Source organism: Lissotriton helveticus, chromosome 1_1, assembly GCF_964261635.1.
Source record: "Lissotriton helveticus chromosome 1_1, aLisHel1.1, whole genome shotgun sequence".
Taxonomy (NCBI): domain Eukaryota; kingdom Metazoa; phylum Chordata; class Amphibia; order Caudata; family Salamandridae; genus Lissotriton; species Lissotriton helveticus.
In genome coordinates, this window is record NC_136057.1 from 1,334,861,233 (window position 1) to 1,334,885,263 (window position 24,031).

Genomic DNA, 24,031 nt, shown 5'->3' on the forward strand with positions numbered 1-24,031 from the left:
CACCTCTGCCAATCACACCCCTCAGGTGGGGGAGGCGAGGTGAAGCCCTCTCTTCAGTGCCCGCCATCTTGCAGATGGCAGGCACTCCCCATTAAGGATTAGGGATTGTGCTCACTTCCCCACATGGGGTGAGCACACCAAGGGTCTAGTCACCCTAAGGTCAGTAGACCACTACCTACTGACCTCGAGACCCCTAAAACGCCCCCTTAAATACAGTATTTAGGAGGCAGCCATGGACCAAGAAGGCAGATTCCTGCACCCTAAGAAGAAAAACGACGAAAGAAGACGCCCAGCAGAGGAGACTGCAAAGAACAACTGACTTGACCCCAGCCCTAACGGCCCGTCTGCAGTTTATGGAGATCCTGCACCAACAATCGTCTTGTCCTGCAGCCAGCGACCTCCCGAACCCCTTGGCAGACTGACTGCCTTCAGCAAAGACCATATCTCCTGCAAACAGCAGCCCTGTTCAAAAGAAACTCTGAAAACAGACTCTTAGCCTGCTGAGGACAAAGAAACCAGACGCCTGGAACTACCACTGCATCCCGTCGGCTATGGCCCGAGTTAGAGTGCCCCACCAGTCCCAGCCAGGTCCCCCAGCGCTCCAGAGTCCGAGTCCACCGTGGGTTGATCCCTCCAGGACTCCCTGACGTCGCCTGCCGCCTCTGCACGGAGACCCCCCCCAACCGCGAGTGGCCTGATAAAGTGAAATCGGACCTCCAAAGACACCCCTGTATCCAGCCGCCCTGGAGAAAAGAACCCGAGGTGCACCTAAGTCCCGAGCCCTCCAACTTACCTGCCCAGCTATTGGTTCTTCCCGGACGTCTTCCTGGACTGAACTTGCAGCTAAAAACCAAAACCGAAAATCCCCATTGAAAAAACAGGGCACCCAACGACAAAACAGCACCCTGCACCCAGCCGCCCCTGCGGGTGCACTTTGGGTGCTAAACCGGATCCCCCTTTGCCCTGAGCCTAACACCAGGAGCTTGGCTTCCCACAACCAATTGGCCTGCTAGTCAGCAGCCACCAACCGGAGGCCCCTATCCCCCATTGGATAACATTGGGCCTCAACACTCTGGACCAGGCCACCCTAGTACCACTGAGGGTGTAACAAGAGTGCATCACTGACCCTGGGGGACCCCTGAGTCTACCCCCAGAACCTCAACTCCCATTACCAAATACTCACCTCAAAACCGATAACCATATTTTCCTCCATAGGATAACATTGACTGTTTTTCTTGGAAAAGTTTCTAAGTGTGGAGTTTGAAAACCTAAAGAAATTCTTGAAAATTACACTGTTTGACAAAAACGATGTTACTTACCTATTTGCAGGAAATGTCCCAGAGTAGTATCCAGGCATACAACTCTAAGTAAGAAAAGTATTCCAAAAAGTAATGTACCTGGTATTTCACTGAAAATCCCATTCAAGTCTATGTACTGTATTTACAAATCATTGCATTTCTCCGAAACAATACTGCAAGTCAAATCAAAGTACCTTTACTATTGCAATCCAAACTGCTTACAAACTGCATTATTACTGTAAAGAATATATTGCTTACCTGTGCCAGGCTTGCTTGGTTCTAGAAAATAAAATAACTAAAAGAATATTTTTATACAAAAACAATTGGTCTGAAGTTCAGTCTTTGATTGTGTGATGTTATGTTAAGATGAGTTTATAAAGTGCACGGTCACCAAAGGTTTCATGGCGCTAATTGAATGAATGTTACTGCGAGGGACCAGATTAATAGGGTTGCCCGAAAAGCCATGTTTTCAAGGCCTATCTGAAGCCCAGTAAGTTGTCACAATTCCTGACTGAGAGTGGAAATGAGTTCCAAAGCCTGGGTGCCAGATAGGAGAACCTACGTCCACCCTGCCTTTTTAGTTTGATGCTAGGAGTAGTAAGAAGATCGAAGGTTGCGCATAGGGGCATATTTGGTGATCCGGCTATTAAGAAATTTTGGGCTCCTGCAGTAGAGTGTTTTGAAAACTATGCAGCCTGTCTTAAAGGCGGTGCGGTGTACTATGGGCAGCCAGTGTAGTTTAGACAGAAGGGGCCTGGCCGATTGCTATCTCGGCTGTTTGTAGATCAGTCTTGCCGCCTGATTCTGGATCATTTGGAGGCAGTTGAACAGGCCCTGGAGGCCAATATACAGGGAATTAGACAAATCAAGGCATGAGAGCACCAAAGCTATAAGCACCTGAACCAGAGCTGGATGGGACTGCAGATGTGCGATTTTCCTAATTTTACACAACTGGAAAAGGCTGGTGGAGACCACGGCGCCCACGTGTCCTCTCAGTGAGAGATCTGAGTCTATAGTCACCCCAAGACTTTTCACTGATAAGGAAGGGACTGGGGGTGGGCCTAATTCGCCTGGCCAAAAATGAGATCCCCAACACGTGGAGCTCTTCCCAGGCAACACCAATTCTGTCTTGCCTGGGTTGAGCTTCAATTGATTCAGATCCATCCAACGCTGGATGTGAAGCATTGTGGATTGGAATTCGACGGCAGCATTGGGAGACTCCAGAGGGAAGACAAGCTGAAGGCCATCAGCACAATTGAAGACAGTGGTTCTCATGGCTTTAAGTGAGTGAATCAGAGGCCTGATGTAAAGGTTGAAGAAAAGTGGAGAAAGGGAGGAGCCCTGTGGAACCCCGCAAGAAGTGGACAGATTAGGGGCAGTATAGTTCCCAAGACGCACTGCTTGGGTTCTGTCTATCAAAAAGGACTTTATCCACTTAAAGGCGGCACCCCGGATACCAGCTTGTTCGACACGGTTCAACAAGATGTTATGGTGGGCCGTGTTGAATGCCGCTGACAAATCCAGAAGCACAAGTGCTTGTGGCTCCCCAAGTCAACATTGGTCCTCAAGGTATCCATCACCTCCAGGATAACTGACTCTGTGGAATGGGCCGGCCGGGATCCGGCTTGGTTAGACTTAAGGTAATCAGTTTTCTCAATGAGGTTAAAAAGGCACCTAGCCACGTGGGCCTCCAAGATTTTTGCAGAAAAAGGGAGGAGAGAGATAGGGCGATAATTAAAGAAGATTTGAGGGATCTGCTCCTGATTTCTTAAGGAGAGGGATTAATGTGGCGTTTTTGAAGGCTCTAGGTACTTCTCCCTTACTCAGGGATTCATTAAGGAAAGGAAGAATACTGTGAGGTAGGGTCGCAAATGTATCCCTCAAAACAGAGGGAGGACAGCAGTCTTTAGGAGAGCCAGACTTGACTCGGGACATTAACTCCAGTAAGGTGTCCGAACATATAGCTGTAAATTGGTACATAGTCGTGGAGTTGTTAGAATAGTCATCTAGAGCCTTCGCCTGAACGGTAATGGGAATACTGGCCCTGATTGTTTCAATTTTTTCCACGAAGAATCGTTCAGCGAGTTACACTGCTTTTGAGTGGGGGCCTGACAGGGAGAAATTCTGTCATCACTGCGGAGTTCATTTACAATCCTAAAAATTTCTCTGGATTTATTAGGGGCTGTGAGAATCCTAGTAGAGAAATACAACGCCTTAGCAGTCAATAGGACTTTCTTATAGTCCCTATGAGCTGACAGATAGAGCTGTCTATCCTTGCTGGCATAACGGTGCCTCCATTTCCTCTCTAGCTGACGAAGCAATAATTTTTGAGTTTTCAGTTCACTGGTGAACCATTTATGGGCTTTAGAGTGCCTGGCCCGAGAGAATTTAATAAACGGAGCATGAATATTGCTGGCCGCCCGTAGCCAGTCATTGATATCTTTCTCCATGGAGTCAACATTAGAGTTGGAATTAACGGTAGGGAGGGAACTAGCTAGAGTGTTGATGAATTCTTGGGTGTCAAGTGTTCTCCACTTTCTGGTCAGGCCTCCCTCCACCTTAGGAGTCTTTGCCCTGCCACTAAAGGTGGCTGTGAATTCGATCAGATGGTGGTCAAACCATATACAGGGAGAGATAGGAGGTGGCGAGAGTTCTATGTTGTAAGACCAAATTTGGTCCAAGATGTGGCCCTTGATGTGGGTAGGGGCAGTAAGTTGTTGGACCAGGTTGATGTTGGAAAGCAGTTCAGAGAGTTCAGCCGACTGAGGCCCCCCGCATACATCATTGAACCAATAATTCAGGTCCCCAATAAGTAGGACTCTGGCATGGTTCATGGTTAGATTCGCGAACTGTTCACTGAGAGGGAGGGGAAAGGAGGGCATGGACTGGGAAGGACGGTAGATAAGCACCAGAGCCAAAGATCCCGAGTTAGTAACGAGATTGATGACAATGTTCTCAACTTCTGGCAAAGCCAGTGAGGTCAATGTGGTAAACCTATGGCTATTATGATTAATAGCAGCCACTCCCCCTCCCATCTTCCCTACAGGCCGTTTGGCTGATAAGATATAGTAGTCAGAGGGGAGTGCTGCTAAGATATCTGGTATAGAATCCTGTGTGAGCCAACTCTCAGAAAGCAGAAGAACATCCGGTTTGTCAGAAAGTAGCAACAGGAAGATGTCCAGTTGGTGCTTCACCAAAGAGCGGGTATTAAGATACAAGACCCGAAGAGCGGTCGAGTTGCCTATAGTTGGATAATTAGTGGGGGAAGCAGCAGGCTTCATGGACAAGAGGATGAGATGGCCCACTTGTTCATGAAGATTGCCATAGGTTTTAATACGATCGAGAATTTCATCATATCATTGATATCATTTGCTGACTAAGTGTGTACAGCAAATGCTTAACACTGTCCTCTGATACTGCCTTACTGCTCAACCACACTACCACATATAGAGAGTAAGGTTCTATCTAACTTTACCTACGCCTACCTTTGGGGTTCCACTGGACTCTGTGTACACTATACCTCACCTTGGTATAGTGTATACAGAGCCAGCTTCCTACATCTAGTAACTAAAGGCAACTATAACTTTTGGCACCCCTCCCCAAGCCTCATCTGGGCCCCAGGGCCAAAAACATTGCAAGAAGGGGAAGGGAGCAACGTGCCCCCCTTCCTGAGGAGGAATTCACTCAAGGGACCCCAACCCCCGGGGAGTGATAATACACAGGGTCCGGGGAACTCATCCCCGGACACTGTGGTTCCTTGTCCCTATTCCCTACCCAACACTCTCCTGAGCAGGGAACTCTACTTTGTTCACACCCAGCGGGAGCAATTTAAAAATGCCCCTGCCCGGGCAGGAGAAATGTAAAGGGGCAAGCTCCCACCAGCACCCAGTATGGTGCAGGATGGGGCTGCGGGGGCCCTTGGCGTACACCCGGGGTTGTTAGTAGGTGTCCCTTCCCTTAAAAAAAAATATGTGGGTGTTCCAGGCAGGCATCAGGACAGCCAAAGTAAATTAACAAAACAAATCAAAGAGTGGTAGGAATTGCTCTTAATATTCACACATCCTTTGAAGGATCTCCCCATGCCATGCAAGAGCTTATTTTTTCTTTGCTTGGTGGTGCTCCTTGAATAGGTAGGGGCACCACCAACCCTTGAAAAAAGATGATAAATCTTATCTATCTATCTTGCTATACTAACCCCTTCATAAAGTCAATAGGCTCACTTTTAATATTTTGGTGTTGTCACACTTTGACAAAGTCAGTATCTCTACTTGAATTCGGAGAGTTCCTGTGTGACCATCCACACGCTGGGCATGCCAGAAGGCCATGTGTGATGTAGGATTCGCTATAGCAGTCTAGACCCCATGCAGTGCACGGTGGGTGGGGGGGTGGTGGGAATTGGCAGCTGCCCCTTTCAAAAATATATGGCTGAGCGGATGGGGTCCCCACGGCCGAAAGTCTCTATATTAGAGGGGAGCACAGACTCCTCCCCTTTTAAAAAGCATACGGCACAGTGGGGTGGGGTTACCGGAGCTTATAAAGGGCCGAGGAGGGGGCCCCCCTCACTTTTAATTTATATTTGGTACCCAGGGAATGGGGTCCCAGGGGATAGGGGCCACGTGGCCAATCGCCTGCCATACACAGCCAAAGGCTCTGCGCAGCGTGGCATTGGCTGCCTTGGGGCGGGATGTGGGGGGTGGGGTTGGCCAGGCCCTGTGGCTAGTCACCCGCCAGGCATGACCAAAGGCCATACACAGTTGGGGTTGGCTGCATGTGGGGGGTGGCTGCAGGCTATGCCGTGTGGCCAAACCCCAGTAGCGCACGGCTGAAGGCCCTGCGCAGCATTGGATTGGCTGCCTTGGGGGAGGGGGGGAGGCGGGGGCCACGGGCCAGGCATTATGGCCTATTCCCATCGCATATGGCTAAATGGCGTGCACAACAGGGAGTTGGCTGCATGTGGGGGTTGGCCGCAAGGCAAATCACAGTGGGGTTTGGATTTCCAGATGGTAATAAAATAGTAGTTTACGTAAAAAAAAAAAACTGGAAATCCATTGAAAAAAACAAAGGTTAAAGTAACGTTATAGTTAGGTAAAATGTTCAGTAACCACGTAATGTTTTAAGCTCTAAAAAGCACAGAAATTCACAAGTTAGAATTATCACAAGGAACTATATCTCGTGCCCCAAGTTAACTATAACTTGCGCCCTCGCCATGCACTGGTAATTACTCCATATATTACATCACTCATGATATCTTTAATGACATCATTCATAATATCGCTCCAACATTTGCAATCTCCCCGACCCCCTCATGAGCATTTCTTACCGGTATATGTCCTGCTGGATGTCCAAGAGGTCATAGGCCATGGCTTGAAGAGTCAGTTCGTGGAGAAGTGGAGACACTGGATCAAAGCCACGATCGATGATCAGGAGCTGAGACCGTGCTTTGTCTGGGCCCTAATTACAGAAAACAAGGAAGACTGAGCAAAGCATAGTACAAAGGTTAAGAGACAGAGGATAACATGTTATGAGCACTAGCAACAACAATGCACTTACTGGGATTAAAGGCAATGTGAACCAATGGGAATCTTGTGGCGCAGGGAGCAGACTGCAATGGTAAGGGTATACAAGTAATTTTAAATATGTGAACCGCCAGAGGGCCTGTGAAGCCTTGCAACCTCACCGCTACCACCAGAATGATCTGCTCTCCGGTTACACTGGAGCCAACTTTAAACCACCACCTGGTCCGTGCTGCATTTGTTGCAAGGGTGGCTAATTTTCATAAGTCACCTGCACCAATTACCTATCTTATTTACACATGATCTTTTTGCATGGGTCACTTGACTTCTATCAGTTTTGCATCTGAGTGACGTATACCCATTTAGCTTTAGAGTAGAAGTCTTCAATCTGTAGGGCATTGCCTCCGGGGGGCCGTGGAGTCATGGGAAAGGGGGCACACATTCCCCAGCTTTATTGTTGGCACACAAAGGATTTATGAAAAACAGTTCCCCTACTTTTTGGAAAAGACTACAGTCCTGGGACCTGGGGTGTCATTAAGGGAGTATCCTGTGCTGTGAACAAGAAGCTGAGCAGATAGCTAAACAGCCTTCCTGCCAGGGGGCATGCTTGCCTGAAAGAAATGCAAATGTGCGCTAAGAGTTAATCTGCAAATGTAAAGGGTAATCTGAAAATGTAAAGGATGCTTGGGAGCCGGTACTGGCTTTAATTGATCAAATCATTTGAAGCTTTGTGATGACAAAGATTTCTTCTTTTAGAGTGGTAGTGCAAAGAGTTAACTACTGTTATGTTATGTTAATTATTTTATTAAGCGCGGCTGTTACCCTTGGGTGTCCTGGCGCTAACTGCTATCCTGATGAGGGGAGAGTCAGAGGAAGGGACTAGAACAGCCAGGTCCTAATCATTTTCCTGAAAAAAAGGAAGCTTGTTCCACGCCTTTGCAGCTCCTACCACAAAGCTTTTCCCACGCCAACAAGCTATTTTCACGAGTGGAACTTTGACCAGCTTTTGAGCTGATGATCGTAGCGGTCTAGGCGGGGTATACCATTAAAATTGTTCCTGGAGGTAGCGTGGTCTTTGATTGTGAAGTGATTTAAAAACTAGACATAGGGATTTAAATTGAACTCGTTGCCTTACTGACAACCAATGAAGTCTGCGGATTTCATTGGAGATCGGGGCAAATTTTGCTAAGCCAGAAAGCAACCTAGCGGCGGTGTTCTGCAGCATCTGGAGTCTATGCAGCAGACTCTCTTGCATATTTAAATAGAGACTGTTGCAATAGTCCAGACGTGACATAATCAGAGCCGTAACCACCGTCTGCCGACTCTCCTTGGGCAGCAACGGAAGGATTTTCTTCGTAGTCCTAAGAATGAACATTGTAGATGATACGATGGCATTGACTTGCCTTTTCATGTCCAATTTCTCATCTAAGTACACTCCCAAGTTTTTCACTTGCTTAGAAGGTGCTGGGAGGGGCCCCAAGGAGTCAGGCCAGCATTCAGGGGTCCACAGGTTGAGATCATTCCCAAATAGGATGACTTCAGTCATGCCTGAGTTTAATTTAAGGCAGTTACTGGTCATCCAACAACCAACTGCCTCTGGCTTGTGCTCCATTCTGAACCTGGGAGGAGTGATACCACTATCTGCGTATCGTCTGCGTAAGAAGTAAGATGGAAGCCAAAAGATCTAATCAATGGAGCAAGCAACGATTCGTAGACATTAAATAGGGTAGGACTTAATGATGACCCCTGTGGTACCCCGCATGGCAATTGAAAAGGGGGGGAGCAGAAGTCCCCTAAAGCCACTATTTGCTGACGGTCGGAGAGAAAAGATTTTAAAACCCTCCATGCAGCCTTCTCTACTCCGCAGTCAGACAGTCGGTCCATCAAAATATTATGATGGACCATGTCAAAAGCTGCAGAGAGGTCCAGCATAATCATCACCGCTCTGCCCCCCTGGTCCAAGGATTTCCTGATCTCATTAGTAGACTTGAGGAGGGCAGTTTCAGCGCTGTGGCCCTCCCGAAAGCCATATTGGGTATAGTCAAGTATTTCCGCACTTTGAAGGTACTTACTCAGATGACTGTTAATCCATTTTTCAAGCATTTTAGCGGGAACGGGGAGGTGGGAAATCGGTCTAAAATTATGTACCTCTTTAGGATCAAGGTTAGCTTTTTTCAAGAGAGGAATCACAGAGGCTGTTTTCCAGCTAATAGGGATCTTACCTGCTTCAATTATTGATTTAAAAAGAGGGATAAGGGCTGCCACAAAAGTCAACGGGGCCAGTTTAGCTATTTTAATTGGGCAGAGGTCGTAGGGGGATCCTGACTTCATTTTTTGCAGCAGTTTGACAGTATCAGTAAAGGTTAACAGGGGAAATTCTATCAGAGAGTTATCAGTTTGGGGGATAATCTTCTTGTCAATACAGGATTTTAGTGGAGAACTACTATTGGCTTTATTAAAACTAGAGAAGATTTCCTCAACTTTGTCCAGGAAAAAGCTAGCAATCTTGTCACATAGTTCCTGGCTCTCTACCTCTTGTGGTGTCTGTGGATTTGCCAATTTACAAACGATTTTAAATAATTCTTTGGCTGAATTTTCAGCTAGAGCTAGACTGATTTGATCAGCAAAAAAATCTTGTTTAGTTGTAAACAGTAATTGCTTGTAAACCTGAATGCTTTCTTTATACTTAATTTTATCTTCCGCCTTATACTCCTTCCTCCACTCGAAACGCTTGCAAATGCCTTTCTGAGTTTTTAGTTTGGGAGTATACCATGGAGCAGAGGGGTAGGCACTTCTAGGATATATGGTTTTTTTGGGAGCAAGCCTATCACTAGCATTAGTAACCCAAGCATTAAATCTAGTTGTGGCCTCTTCCACATCACCAATTAAAGAGGGCAAATTAAGCTCCAGGAGATCTGACAAGTCTTTACCTTCAATATTATTCCACGCCCGCATAAATCTGGGCTTTGTTAGGGGCTTATCATGCGTCTGGCTATCAGGATAGATGACCTTGAATAGTATTGCTGCGTGGTCTGACCACGCTATTGGTCACATCTCTAGGACCGACATAAGTGCGTGGTTTTGAGAAAATCCCATCCAGCCGTATGGGTAGCCCCTGCAACTAACTGCATTAGATCTAACACTTTCATGAATTCTAACAGCTCCATGGTATCCAAGTCTGAAGTGGCCTCCAGGTGGAAATTGAAATCGCCCATTATGGTAAAGGAACTGTTACTTATGCCTTTCTCCATAAGGTTACTGACTAAATCGATAAACGGCTTCCTAGGGCCCGTCTGTGAAAGAGAGAGGGCGAAGGCCAAAGCTTTGCACCCCTCCCTTGAAATCGTTTCGAATGTGGCATTAATGGAGTTATGATATATAACTGTCGGCCCCCCCTCCTTTCTTGCCCTGCCTGTTCACCGAGTGGCCGAGAAAACCTAGGGGCGAGGTCTTTATCAGCAGTGACGTGTGTGTTTTTAATTGTAATTGTATTTACATAGCGCTCACTACCCCATAGGAAGTGTTGAAGCAACAGTTATGTAAAAATAATTGCATAACGTACAGGCTGGTATTACTGAAATGTATATTTTGGAAGTACCATTTTATTGTAAAACTTTTCGCACATTTTCCAGCAGTCTATCTTATACTGTGTGCAATGCAAGTACAAAATAATGACTTACATACTCACAGTGCTTTCTATCACAGGCTGTGACCTCGGAGCACTAAAAATACACAAGTCACGATTATCCATTGCACCAACCAAGATTTCATTCTGTGGTTCGCAGGTTACACACAGACCTCTGCAGTGCCTTAACTAATAGAAGTTTCATAATGTACTATTGTGCATTTCCCACTAAGTAACAATTTATACATTTATCTCCCATTTAAGCTGCCTGTTATTTTATATGTAGCTATCCGATGGTGAAAGACCTTAAAAAAAAAAAAAAAGTACAGAATACACTGTTCAATATTATTTCCCACATGTAAAAATGATTTGCCGTGGAAATTGGGGGTTGTTATGGTTTTTGAGGACGAGTACCACCAGATTCGATTCTAGAAATTTGTGTCAGGAGGGGGTCCTTATGCCTAAGATAATATTGACGGATGTGGGGGGTTCAGCATCAAAAGGTTTGACGATCTCTGCTTTAGAGGGATCTGTATCTAAGCTGAGATTTTGAGTGACCTGTTTAACATGAGTGACCGGTATACATTTAGCTTTCGAGTGACGTGCACTTTCAAAATTTAAGCACCTGCACTGGTTCTACATTTTCAAATGTTTTAGATTTGAGTGACTGGTACCTTTCTTGCATTTAAGTTACTTGTACATTTTTTTTGCACTTGAGTCACCTCTATCTGTTTAGCACTTGAGCCAACTGTACCCAATTTTGCCTTTGAGCCATTTGCCCCTTAGTTTGCATTCAAATCTAGTGCACCCCGTTTGCATTCAAATCTAGTGCACCCCGTTTGCATTCAAATCAAGTGCATCCCATTTGCATTAAAATCGAATGCAAACGGGGTGCACTAAAATCTAGTACACCCCGTTTGCATTCAAATCTTGTGCACCTTGTGCTCTTGTGACAAAAACACACCCAATATTAATCTGTTGTTCTCTGAAGGCATGATATCTATCGGAGATCATGTTGTTTGGAGGAGCTACCACTCACTGGTCACCTACTTGGTGGCCAGATGAGCTGGGAACTGCCTCCACTCCCAAAGAAGTGGTTAAGAACTTAGGTGTCAGGATTGATCACAGACTCACACATAACACACATGCCAAAAGTATTGCAGGTTCCTGCTACTATATTCTTGGCCTCCTGCGTAGGATTTTCCCACTCTTACCCTCCTCCACCAACAAAACACTCATGCAGGCCCTAATATTGAGTAGGCTTGATTACTGTAATGCCCTGCTGTTTTCAGCCAACGAAAGCGCCATTAATAAACTCCAGGTGGTGCAAAATACTGCTGCCCGACTCACCAACAATGCTCCATCTAGAACACCCGCTGGACCCCTCCTCAATCAACTCCACTGGCTCCCCATAAAGAAAAGGATAAAGTTCAAAATAGGCTGTATTATTCACATAGCCCGTAATGGCAAGGGCCCCGTGTATCTTACCAACAAGCTCTCCTCCTATATCCCGTCACAAACTCTCAGGTCCAGCAACGAACATTTGCTCATTATTCCCAGAATCAAAAAGGCTCGTAGCGGTGGCAAGGCATTTTCTTATCTTGCTATCCGATTCTGGAACAGGCTGCCTCCTCAGTTACGCTCATGACATAATCTAGCTCAATTTAGAAAGATGCTGAAAACCCACCTCTTCTAATCTTCCTCCCTAGTTCGGATGTTCCTCGGTCCCCAGCGCCGAGATACCCTCATGGGTGATTCAGCGCTATACAAATCAATAAATATCAAATATCACCCAGTTTGCATTCAAATCTAGTGCACCCAGTTTGCATTCAAATCTAGTGCACCCAGTTTTTTTTTTTTTTGTAGAGTTGTATATAGCGCGAACTAGACCCGAACCGAATCAGGTATCAGAGCGCTTTACATAGCACAAGTTACGTTTTTACATGAGGACACACACTTTCATTTTTAGGCACGGGGAGATTAAGTGATTTGCCCAGTTTGCATTCAAGTCAAGTGCACCCAGTTTGCATTCAAGTAAAGTGCACCCAGTTCGCATTCAAGTAAAGTGCACCCAGTTCGCATTCAAGTCAAGTGCACCCAGTTTGCATTCAAGTCAAGTGCACCCAATTCGCATTCAAATCAGGAGCACCCAGTTCGCATTCAAATCAGGAGCACCCAGTTCGCATTCAAATCAGGTGCACCCAGTTCGCATTCAAATCAGGTGCACCCAGTTCGCATTCAAATCGACAGGTGCATTCAAATTAACTGCCACCATTTTGCATTTGTGTCAACTGCATCAGTTTTGCATTCAAGTCAACCCATCCAATTTGCATTTGATTTAACCGCACTTGTTTTGCATTTGAGCTCCAGTCAACGGCACCTGTTTTGTATTCGAGTCAACCGCATCGGTTCTGCATTCGAGCCAACCACACCTGTTTTCTTTCAAGTCAAGAGTCAATTTCACTTGTTTTGCATTTGTTTAGCATTTAAGTCAACTACACTAGTTTTACATTCAAGTCAACCCCAACCATTTTGCATTCCAGTCATGTAAACCAGTTGGACATTAAAGTCACTTGCCCTGTGAGGTTGGGAAAACGGGGATGTTAGTGACTGGGTCTGACATGGATACTACTCACCTCTCCCATTGTGGGGTTGTCTGCTTTGAAAGCATTCAGGCGCTCCAGGACCATATGAGCCAGGACAGAGTTATCTTCATTACCCCTGTAGCGCATTAACCAAAGTGTTAGGTATCACTACATGTAAATATTAGAACAAGTAATACGGAGATGATGCTGCTGCATCCACACATGCACTTTATGAGTATACAAAGAGCAATAAACATACAAAATAATTATTCATATGTATGCAAACATATACTGATCTAAACTGATATACATAAAGTGTACATTAAAACGTGAATAAACTGTAAATAAAACAAAAACTAAAATTCAAAATATAAGTATACTTTTACTAAAATACAAGCCTGAAAATGCACGCACACATAAATTAGTCATATACTGTAACACATTCAGAAGAAAATGGCAAGTAGGCATCAACACAGATTTGTTATTTGCCCATTTCCATCCCTATTGTGTGTACGTTAGAAAGTCAGTCTCCTTTACAAGTGCCAAAACACGAGCTCCTAATCTTTGCCCAATGCATAAATAAGTATTCATAAGACATTGTTCAAAATTATCCCCGGTCCATTGTCTCAGTTGTTGACTGACTGACTGCCTATTCCTTTCTTTATCCTTAAGGAACTGCATACCCTTTATGGTTAGACACAATGAAATGAACCCTAAGTGCATAGACAGGCATTCACTGAAAAACCTTAACAAGTATGTAACCGGTTTTCGGTAAATGGTATGGCTTTCCAAAATCTTAAAATGCCGCTGGTGAAATATGTGAGACAAGACAGATGAGCATAGTGCTATTTTGGCCTAACTGGGCTTTAATGATCGAACCATGTATTGGTTGGTTGACTGCAAATAACTGAGATGCTGTTTGCACTGCCAGATTGATGTACATTTTGGGAAAGTAAGGAAGATGACGTTTATATATGATCCGGATTTAAGACTTTCAGCTTAGCAGGAAATGGTGGACAGTGAATATAAAAATGAAATCCTTGTGGGTAGGAAAAATTAAAAATATACTCTAAGGGAAACTGACATACAGGAAAAAAGAAACAATACCCCGATGGGCAGCATTGGCAGACATTTATAATGATCTTCTTGGCTCACAACTGCAGCAGGGATTAAGATAACTAGACCCTTGAAGGGCCACAAATGCTGTTAATGAAAAAAATCCCAAATGACTGCTTGCAGATAGTCTAATCACTGGCAATCACTCTGAGTAGCATACAATACCATCTTTTTTTGTCAACTATGCCATAGCAGATTAGAGCCTGCAATACGCAAAACGACTTTGGTCCTGCTCCACTAGCAAAGTCCAGCCCCTACTGCCAAGCAAAGTCCTCTCTGAACTGAAACTCAGGCAACGCTAGACAGGTTTCAGCCTTGTTGGGCCTCTTCTGTCGGTGCAGCTTTATTTATTTATTAAGTTTTATTAAGTTTTGTATAGCCCGAACAAGACCCAAGCGGGTATCAGAGTGCTTCACAATCAGGGTAGGTAAAATACAGTAGTAGAGGAAAAACAGAAGAAGAAAAAATAACATGTGTTACATTTATGTGCAGAGCATGCTAAAACTAGGATTTCCAGGTGTAAAATTAGGTAGTAGTCCACCAGAGCATCAAAATACAGGGCAGGTTAGTAAACAGTAGAGCTAAAGCTTTTTAGGGCAGAAACTTGTTAATTAGGATTTTTCTCACTTCCTTTTTGGAAGAATCGGCTGAAGAGATTCGACAGACTTCCAGAGGAAGAGTGTCTCAGATCTTCGGGGCAATGCCCGAGTAAGCTCTGTAACTCGTTCTCTTTTTGTGGAAGATCTGTGGTTTCAGAAGCAGTGAACTTGCACTTTGTGACTGTCTGCAAACCCCTGATAATTCTAGCTTTTGAGCCAGATAAATGCGGGTCTTGAAATGTAGGGCTTTGTGAGTCATACAGGCAATCTTTAGCTGTATTCTTGCTTCATATGGCTGCCAGTTAAGGGTTTTTAGGGTTGGAGATATGTGATCATTTTGTTTTGTACCAGTAATCAATCTTGCTGCAGCATTAATGGAAGCCCTTAATGGGGCAAAATTATGTTTGGGAATACCACACATTGTGGAGCTACCAATGTCAAGTCTAGGCAGAACAAGAGCTTGATCGCCAACTTAAAGTCTTCATGTGGAAGGAATGGTTTGAGATTCCTTAGTGTTTTCATCAGATGTGTAGCTCCCTTGGTTGCATTGCTGATATGATTCTGCATGCTCAGGTGCCTGTCTAGTGTAACTCCAAGGGATTTTGCTGAATCGATAATGTGGGGAGAGCAGTTGAAGGCTGTAAGATGTTTCAACCAGAGGTTGATCTTGGGAGTGTGATAGGGGGAGCGATGAGGAGGAATTCCGTTTTGGAGGTGTGGAGCATAAGGTGGGTCTGAGTGAGCCAGTTTTGAGTGTTTGTCAGAGTAGTGTTGAGAGGAATTAAGTCTTCTGGGGAGGGGATTATCAGATATAGTTGGGTGTAATTCAATACATGTGAAAAAGAAGAGTATGGGTGAAAGGGCAGACCCTTGAGGAACCCTCATTGCAACGTACAGGGCTGAGATAATGACTGGTTCACCTTGACTCGTTGGAATCTGTTGTGGAGGAAAGGTGTAAACCACTGCAATACCGGTCCTGAAAGACCCATTCTGTGTTCTAGAGTGGAAAGTAGTTTGACGTGATTAACAGTGTCCATGGCCGATGACCGGTCAAGGAGAATCAGGAGACACGCTTAATTTTGGTCTAGCATTTTTAAAATGTCATCCATAATGTGTAGGAGTGTCTATTCCGTGCTGTGACCTGAAAGCCTGATTGTTGTTGATCCAAAAGTTGGGATTTCTCAATGTGTAAGTAGAGTTGTGATTGCACACACTTTTATAGAAGTTTCGCCAGAGTGGGGATGTTGGGGATAGTGTGGAAGTTATTAAGATCAACCCTGTCTGCATTAGGTTTTTTAGAATGGGGGGTTACCTGTGCTTCTTTTAGGCAGTCTGGGATTGTGCCTTGCAATAGAGAAGTGTTAACAATCCTTGACTATAAGGTGAGGATGGCAGCTTTTATTTCTTTGAAGATGGGGGTGGTAGAGGGTCAGTGAAGTGGTTAGATTGGTTGATCACAAGAAGAGTGTTGTAGATGTCGCTTTCTCTGAGGGCGGTGAAGGTATGCCATGAGGCATTGTTCTTGAGGCAAGGGCAAACAAGCCGATCCTGGTGGGCACGAGGAGCAACATACCCAGAAATTGGAAGAAGGGCCTGTAGAGTTTTCTTAATTGGAATGTTGACATGTTGCTAGGTAGGCTGGAATGTTAATATTGAAAGACTGCAAACTGAGCTGTGAAGCTGGTGGAGGATGGAGCTGGAGTTCCTTCCTATTAATCTTGAATAAAGAACTTATCTCTTCAACTTGTCTAAACGGCATCTTTACATTAGCGACGAGGGAAACAACATTTTCTACGCAAGGGGCAGATACTGGTGTCTCCACCCTTGGACTATTCATATTTGATAAAGTACTGTCCTCCACATCGTGAGTAATCAGATTCAATTTGGTTAACTTATTTAAATATAGTTTGGAAACATTGGATTATTCGTACTAATTGAGAATACCTTTTTCTACTTCGTGGGAGAAGTGATTAAATTCGATGAATTTATTATAAAATGGAAAAGACTTGGAAGCGGTGCAACTCTAAGCTGAGAAAGAATTATATTCAAAATTGTAATCGTATGAAATTAGTTGTAAAGCAGTCAATTTGAAAGTTATGACAGCGTGAATATTTAGACATTGTTCGATGGCACTATAGAATTCACCTATACATGTCGGCACTGAGGTGAATTTGAACTGGTGGTGTACCGAGCTGAGCAAGTAACGGAGTTAACAACAAGTGAGGCTGTCACTTCAGTTCAGTTCAAACGTAACGTTTCGACTTGACAAGGATGCATGTGCGTAGAAGTGAACAAGTCAATTAAGTTGTTGGCATTATACGTGTATATGTGTGTTTCTTTTTATGAAGTTGAAATACACTGTAATTATCTGATTGGTCACCTAAATATCGTAACTATCATCGTATACAATTAAATTAATTGAGACCATTTAACTTTGCTATCGGCAAGCTGTTATATTGAAAATAAACATCGAACCTCACTGAAGTTTGGACAACGCGTTCCTCCTGGTGTTCCATTTCAACATTCCTGATCCTCAGTCAACACGTCTATTGTGCGTAATCGCGTTGTATTATGCTCTACTTTCCTTGGAAATCCTGCGTGAGCAATGCAACGTGGCGGCCATTTTAATGGATTGGGAAGGTTTTCAATCTATAATATCTTATACGTGAGGAACTTAACTTTAACTGCAATCTAACGAACGTCTTCGTTGCTATATGAGACAAGTGAACTAGAACTTTGAACACGAAGAGCTTAACAGTGCATACAATATGAGGCTGCATTTGCTACAAAGGTTTTTATTTTAACTTGTTATGTTAGTTTATTTTTTGTAACTAACATTTGTTTTACAGGTGGACTCATACCAGATTGGAAAGTTTGTTGAATGCTGGTACATGTTCTATTACACTGTGTGCATAATTAGAACAGAATTATTAAAAGTTGTGGAATTAGGGCAAAATCTTAATAATCTTATTTGAGTCTTCATCATCATCATAAAATCTTTATTTCGATATTAATATCATAAAAGATGAACATTATTTAAGAAAAAAGAAAAGGAAACATGACATTCCATTGGTCCAATTCTATTAGATAGAAAAACATCAGGGGATATGGTAATTAGCTTAGTCCATCCATTAAAAAATATAATTAAAATACATTTTTATTTTTTTAAAACATCCATAATGACACTATTACAAAGAATAAAAAAAATAAAAAAATCCAAGGTCCATATTCAGTTAGTATCCCAGAAGGGATTTATAGCAACAAAATCTTAAGATATTACTAAGACACAAAATCTCATTGTAAACTTAATTTGCGTGCGCGTATTGTCAACATCCAATGTAAAAATTTGGCGACGGCTATAGCCACGGGCTCAGAGCTATTGATTTTAAGAATTCTTAGGGCCTCACAACCAGTGGTGATGCCCATCTGCGAACAGATAGGCTTTAACCAATTCTGCCTTGGGGATTTGTATTCTGGGCAGATAAACAAAATGTGGGCTATACTTTCCCGGTGTGTAGGGCAAAAAGGAGAGCTGGGATTATAATTAGCATTCCATTTGGAAGTAAAGGAGTTTACAGGAAGCGTCCCTACCCTAAATTGATGGTACCTCTTCCTGTCCCCAGGAACCATAATAAAGTGCCAGTATCCCTCAAGGGCCACTTCATGTTTTAGTTCCAGAAAGTCAGCTGTGAGTGAGGGACCCGTACAATTCCTGAACCTTCTTGATGAGACCAAGCTCCAATATAACTCTCTGAAAACTTTCCTAGGCGGGAAAGAATTTGCTATGGGATCTTCCCTCAGAGAGCCCAAGCCTATGGCAATATACACTGCCCTTGCCTCCCTCATCCATGGTATTTAACATGCACTGTCAGCCTCTCTGACTTCGAGAAAAGCCCGAGCATATTGGGAGAGCTCTGGGGTAACCCACAATCTCCTCCAGTATGCCACTAGTCGCTATCAGGCTAAATCCTCCAGTCGTTGACATCCCAAATCATAAAAAAGGGGAACTAATGGAGTGGACGCTGGGAGACCCGTTATACTCCTTAAAAACTTGTTTTGGGCAGTAGTCAATGGGGAAAGATTACTATACCCCCATAATTCTGCCCCATAAAGAACCGCTGCGCTGACCTTTGCATCAGATTTATTTGAGTCACTTTCAATGGCTGATCAGGGCTTATCTGCACCTCCTTCTTTCCTTCCAACTCCTGGTGAACCAGCCATTCCTTGGAAGGAGTGGAAGAAGTTATTTTTAACATATATTCTTGCCACGGGTGCAGATAAATATGGCCCAGTGCGTAAACAAGCTATTTTATTACACAACTTAGGTGTAGATGGATGACAGTTATAAGAAAACCTTCCGGAGGTTTCGCTTGGGATAGGTGATGGTCAGCCTACAAATGTGTATGATATGAGTATGCAGATGCTAGATTCAAGGTTCATTGCTAAAGTGAATGTGGTTCTTGAGAGGCACAAATATTTCTGTAGAGTACAGACGATGGATGAAGACATTGCGTCATACGTTGCTGCTTTAAGAGTTTTATCTCTAACCTGTCAGTTTGAAAAGTTGGCAGATTCCCTCATACGTGATCAGATAGTAAGGTGCACGAATAATAAGAGAGTACGTGAGAAGTTACTTATAAAAGATTCCACTTTAGAGGAAGCTATACAAATAGGTAAAGGATTAGAACACACTGATATTTGGATTAAAGAAATGGATAAGTGTACAAATTCAATTATTATCAAGGACTCTGCATCAAAAACTACATTGTCTAAAGATTCAGAAATACATGCTAATATTGATGAAACGAAAGTAGTTAAATCAGTTAGCAAGCTGCAATCAAAACCTTTTGTTAAGAGTTCTGACAAGGGTGGTGAGTTTTCCCAAACTAACAAGTCTTTTGTGAGTTTTGGGACACGTCCTATCAAATGCGATCGTTGTGGTGCGCCAGGTCATATTGCTTCCAGGATTAAATGTATGGAGAGGAATGCGATCTGTAGAACGTGTGGTAAGAAGGGCCATCTTGCTTAAGTTTGCAGAACAAAAATACCTTTTGTGCATGAAATCGATGATTCCTATGAGGATATCCATGAGTTTATTCCATGTGTAGATGATATTGTTGCCTCCCAAGAAGTTTCTTGCAATGTCATGTCAAATGATCACATAGGTATTTGCAACATTGTTGTAGAAAGCACTGATAAATTAGAAAAACCGCATTATGTCATCAATCTAGAGTCCAAAGGGGTAAGAATGTTGATTGACTCAGGAATTTTGTATACATTGTTGTCTAGGGAAATGTATTTCAAAACTTGGGGGGCGTTGGGCAATGAAGAAGATTGGGAGGCTCCTGACATTATGGCTGTAGGATATTGTGGAAAAACATTTGACATATTGGGTTTAAAATGGATGGTGATTGAGTTTGAAAACAAGAAAGTTAACGGTCGTGTGTATTTAACCATACAGGGGTCGAACTTATTAGGATGGCGACATCAGAAAGATCTGGGTAGAAATCTGTGAGGACATGAACATCTTTCATGTCTGATTGGGAAGTCAAGGACTTTTTACATCAGGTTGCTAGTTCTTCAGAGTTAATGCTTCTTAGGTTCCTTTTCCATAGCTTCGTTTCTTGGGTTGGTCCCTCTTAGGAGAAACCTCCCTGTTAAAAAAGAAGAATATGCAGTAGTGGTCAGACCAGTCATAAGGGGTAATGGAATCCAGTGAGAAGGTGTTTTCTTTGGACATTATGAGGTCCAGAGTTTCACCCTTGTTATGAGTTGGGCTGTCACAGACTTGTGCTCATGATCCAAAAGGAAGCTTGGTTTAAGTGGCATAGCGAGCGCTCCCACGTCTGGGCATACACCTGGCCACTTAGGGGGTCTCAACCACAAAAAGAGTGATGGAAGGACTGCTTGTAAATAGATTAACCACTGACAATAGTTGGGGTAGCATTCCAGCCTTTGTTTTACCTACTATGCCACCTCAGATTAGACCAAGGCATATGCATGTCAGCCATGATCCTGCTCCAATAGTAACAGTCCTCTCTGAACTGCAACACAAACAACCTAAGACCTTGATTTCAGTTTGGGCTGTGCTGTTCCTATTAGAGCAGGGCCAAGATAGATTTGTGTATTGCTTGGTCCAAACTGAGGTGCCACCGTGGGCAAAAACACAATTCGGCCCATCACCTTTTTGTGTTACATTAACGTCCTTCCGCAAGTTGGTCTAATGCGCATGGATTTACATGATGTTTTACCACTTGTAGCCAGAACACTGAAGCTACCTTTGTAGCATGTAGTAGCAGAAAATGCATTTGAATTAAGGTTATCAGATAACTGAGCCCAACTGTGGTGGTTATAGTGGTTTGCACTGTAATATAGGCCCAGTAAAAGGCATCACGCCGAAACACGTCAGCCCTGAGAATCATTTTTTTTTCTGTCTCGAGCCGTACCCCATGTACGATGGGTGTACGAGCCGTACCCCATTGTACGATGGGTGTACGAGCCGTACCCCCATCGTACAATGGGGGTACGGCTCGTACACCCATCGTACATGGGGTACGGCTCGTACACCCATCGTACAATGGGGATACGGCTTGTACACCCATCGTACAATGGGGGTACGGCTCGTACACCCATCGTACATGGGGTACGGCTCATACACCCATCGTACAATGGGGGTACGGCTCGTACACCGATCGTACAATGGGGGTACGGCTCGTACACCCATCGTACATGGGGTACGGCTCGAGACAGAAAAAAAAATGATTCTCAGGGCTGACGTGTTTCGGCGTGATGCCTTTTACTGGGCCTATATTACAGTCATGGCGGATATAGTTTATTTTTGTTGTCCAACATTGATTTTATCGACCCTTGAAACACTATATCGTTTTGCATTTGATAAGGCAACCCACTTCAATCTCCATTTTAATTCATTGTCAAAAGACAGTATCCTTACATAATGTGGCACATTAACCACATACAACATGCAGTTCCTCCTAGCTTCTATATACAGGGACAATCTCCCGTTCTTTCACAAAACTTGGAAATGCAATTTTCTTTCTCCTCATTAACCCATCCTTTGCGCTTATACTCGCACCCCTTAGTTTGTTTTAATTAACCATTCCAGATTTTACAATATGGCCATTGCCGAATTTTATGACCACTGAATTCTTCAACCCCCAAATGACATGCGTAGGCCTTATGGAGGATAGCAAGAATGCCCAAATTTCCATTCATCTGGTGAACGTAAATTTTGCACGCCTTCTATAGGGCTCACTGCGGCCCTCATATAGCAACTTTTGCCAATAAAGGGGCCTGTCCGTCTTGTAAGATAATGCCTATGACGGAACAAGACCGACATGAAATATACTGCACACCTTCCCAATGCAAACAATTACACTTAACATTAATTATTAGTGACATCCGTTCTTTCGGGTGTTGTGACACCCACATGGCATGTCATGTATTGCACTTTTCCCCCCTCTAAACAATGGCATTTTAACTTTTATCAGTAAAGTAACATGTGCCTCTCACAGGGTAAGACCCACACAACACTTTTTGCCCAATTCCAATCTAAACAATTACAACTAAAGCAGATTCTTCATGATGTCTGCCCATTCGTTTGTTAATATACATACTCTCCATAATGTCAATTTTCATTTCCTGAGGATGTTTGATACTATATTTGTAAAATGCAAAGTGCTTACTATAAAAAAAACATCTATTTTATATATATTAAGCATAACCCTTAATGATAAGCTATTTTAAGAAATAATTATATAAAACTGCACATTGCCATTGATGTAAACAAATATAGTGAGGGCTGGGTCTTCCTGAGGTAACCCATCCACCAATGAAACCAAAAATCATGGTATGGTATAATCAAATTTGGTTCGCATTCTAAAGTGAAATGTGTCAATTAAGATACCTTTAACCTGGGAGATACTGCACATTATTCCCGATGACGAGATTATCTGTGCAAATGTGCATAATTCTTCCAATGAATGATGCATGTAGAACTGCTCTCCAAGTGGCATAAAGTGACCAGCTCAAAAAAGATTGTTCGTGAACAATTAGTTTGAACCATGAGTGCAATTATCATAGTTAACTATTCTCAAATACATTACTTATTCAAGGGGATGGTCAGTATTCGACTACTACATGAGTAAACCAATGTTTAATAAAATGGGACACTCTTATACAGGAAAAGGTGACTACATACCATAAAATAGTATAACAAGTGTCAAATATCAAAATGACTACACAAAATGTAAGATAATTTAACTATGGAGAAGAGCAAAAAAGTGGCAAGAAAATAAAAACCTGTTGATCTAATTGTTAATGAAGTACTGTGTGCTTAAATTAATAGTAGTCTAAAGTTGTTTTGAAGTGCTCAATTAACATGGACTTCAAACCTTTATAGGAAGTTTATCATGTTTCCCTAGATCTACGATGATCAGGAAAGTGTCCATTTTGCAGCACAGTTTGGGGCCATTTATAAACAAATATGTGAACATGTTTTGAAATGCATAACTAATAAAATAAGGAGATAAGACAGACAGAGAGGAATCATATATCAAATATCCATGACTCATTGTCCATTCAAAATTACAAAAGTACATGGAGTTTCACCTTAGTATTATTATGCAAAGAGTCCAGGAAAACCCCAAAGGAATTACAGAGGAACAAATGGCACCCCAAATGCTCTTGTGTGGTAGTGTGGGCAAGTGATTAGGCATATCAGAGAGTAGTACTAAGCATTTACTACACACAAAAAGGCAGTAAGTGAGACCACACAATAAAGAAATCGGATAACTGATAAAAATAACATGCACTTTTATATAAATATACATACCAAGATCATCGGAATCAAGTAAGTACTTTTCGAGTTATGAATTATTAAAGTAAAAAAAAAAAAATGCATTTTTAGGATTGGTAGTGTTATCCTATGGAGGAAAAGCATGTTGCATTCGGGCACTTGCCATTGACTTACAGGACTGTTCTAATGAACTTAGGGGGAGTACGGGGCAAGTTCCAAGACCACACCAACAGGTCACCTTGGGAAGCTCTGGGGCATTCGGGAGTAGAGGTGTGTCACGGCGTCGGGTGTTCTATTCATTTCAATGGGCGAACGGTCTGGTTACAAAGAGGCTGCAAGCTGGGACATGGGGCCCGACCCTTGAGATAATCAGGCACACAGGGGGGCTCAGTACATCAGAAATAAAAATTATACCCTATACCCCAGCCAGGAGTTTGAGGTCATCAACCCAACATTTGCTGTCAGTGCCTAAATGCATGC

General features: G+C 43.2%; 1 protein-coding gene across 1 annotated transcript in view; it reads right to left on the bottom strand.

Annotated features, from left to right (window-relative positions):
* The window catches only part of STXBP2 (syntaxin binding protein 2), a 326,348-nt gene that overhangs the window by 100,396 nt on the left and 201,921 nt on the right, over nt 1-24,031 (bottom strand). Inside the window, exons 8-9 of the mRNA XM_078682512.1 lie at nt 13,073-13,157; nt 6,619-6,749 (exon numbers count right to left, since the gene is read on the bottom strand). Of these exons, the coding sequence (XP_078538638.1) occupies nt 6,619-6,749; nt 13,073-13,157 (216 nt within the window). The remainder of the gene's footprint in view (nt 1-6,618; nt 6,750-13,072; nt 13,158-24,031) is intronic.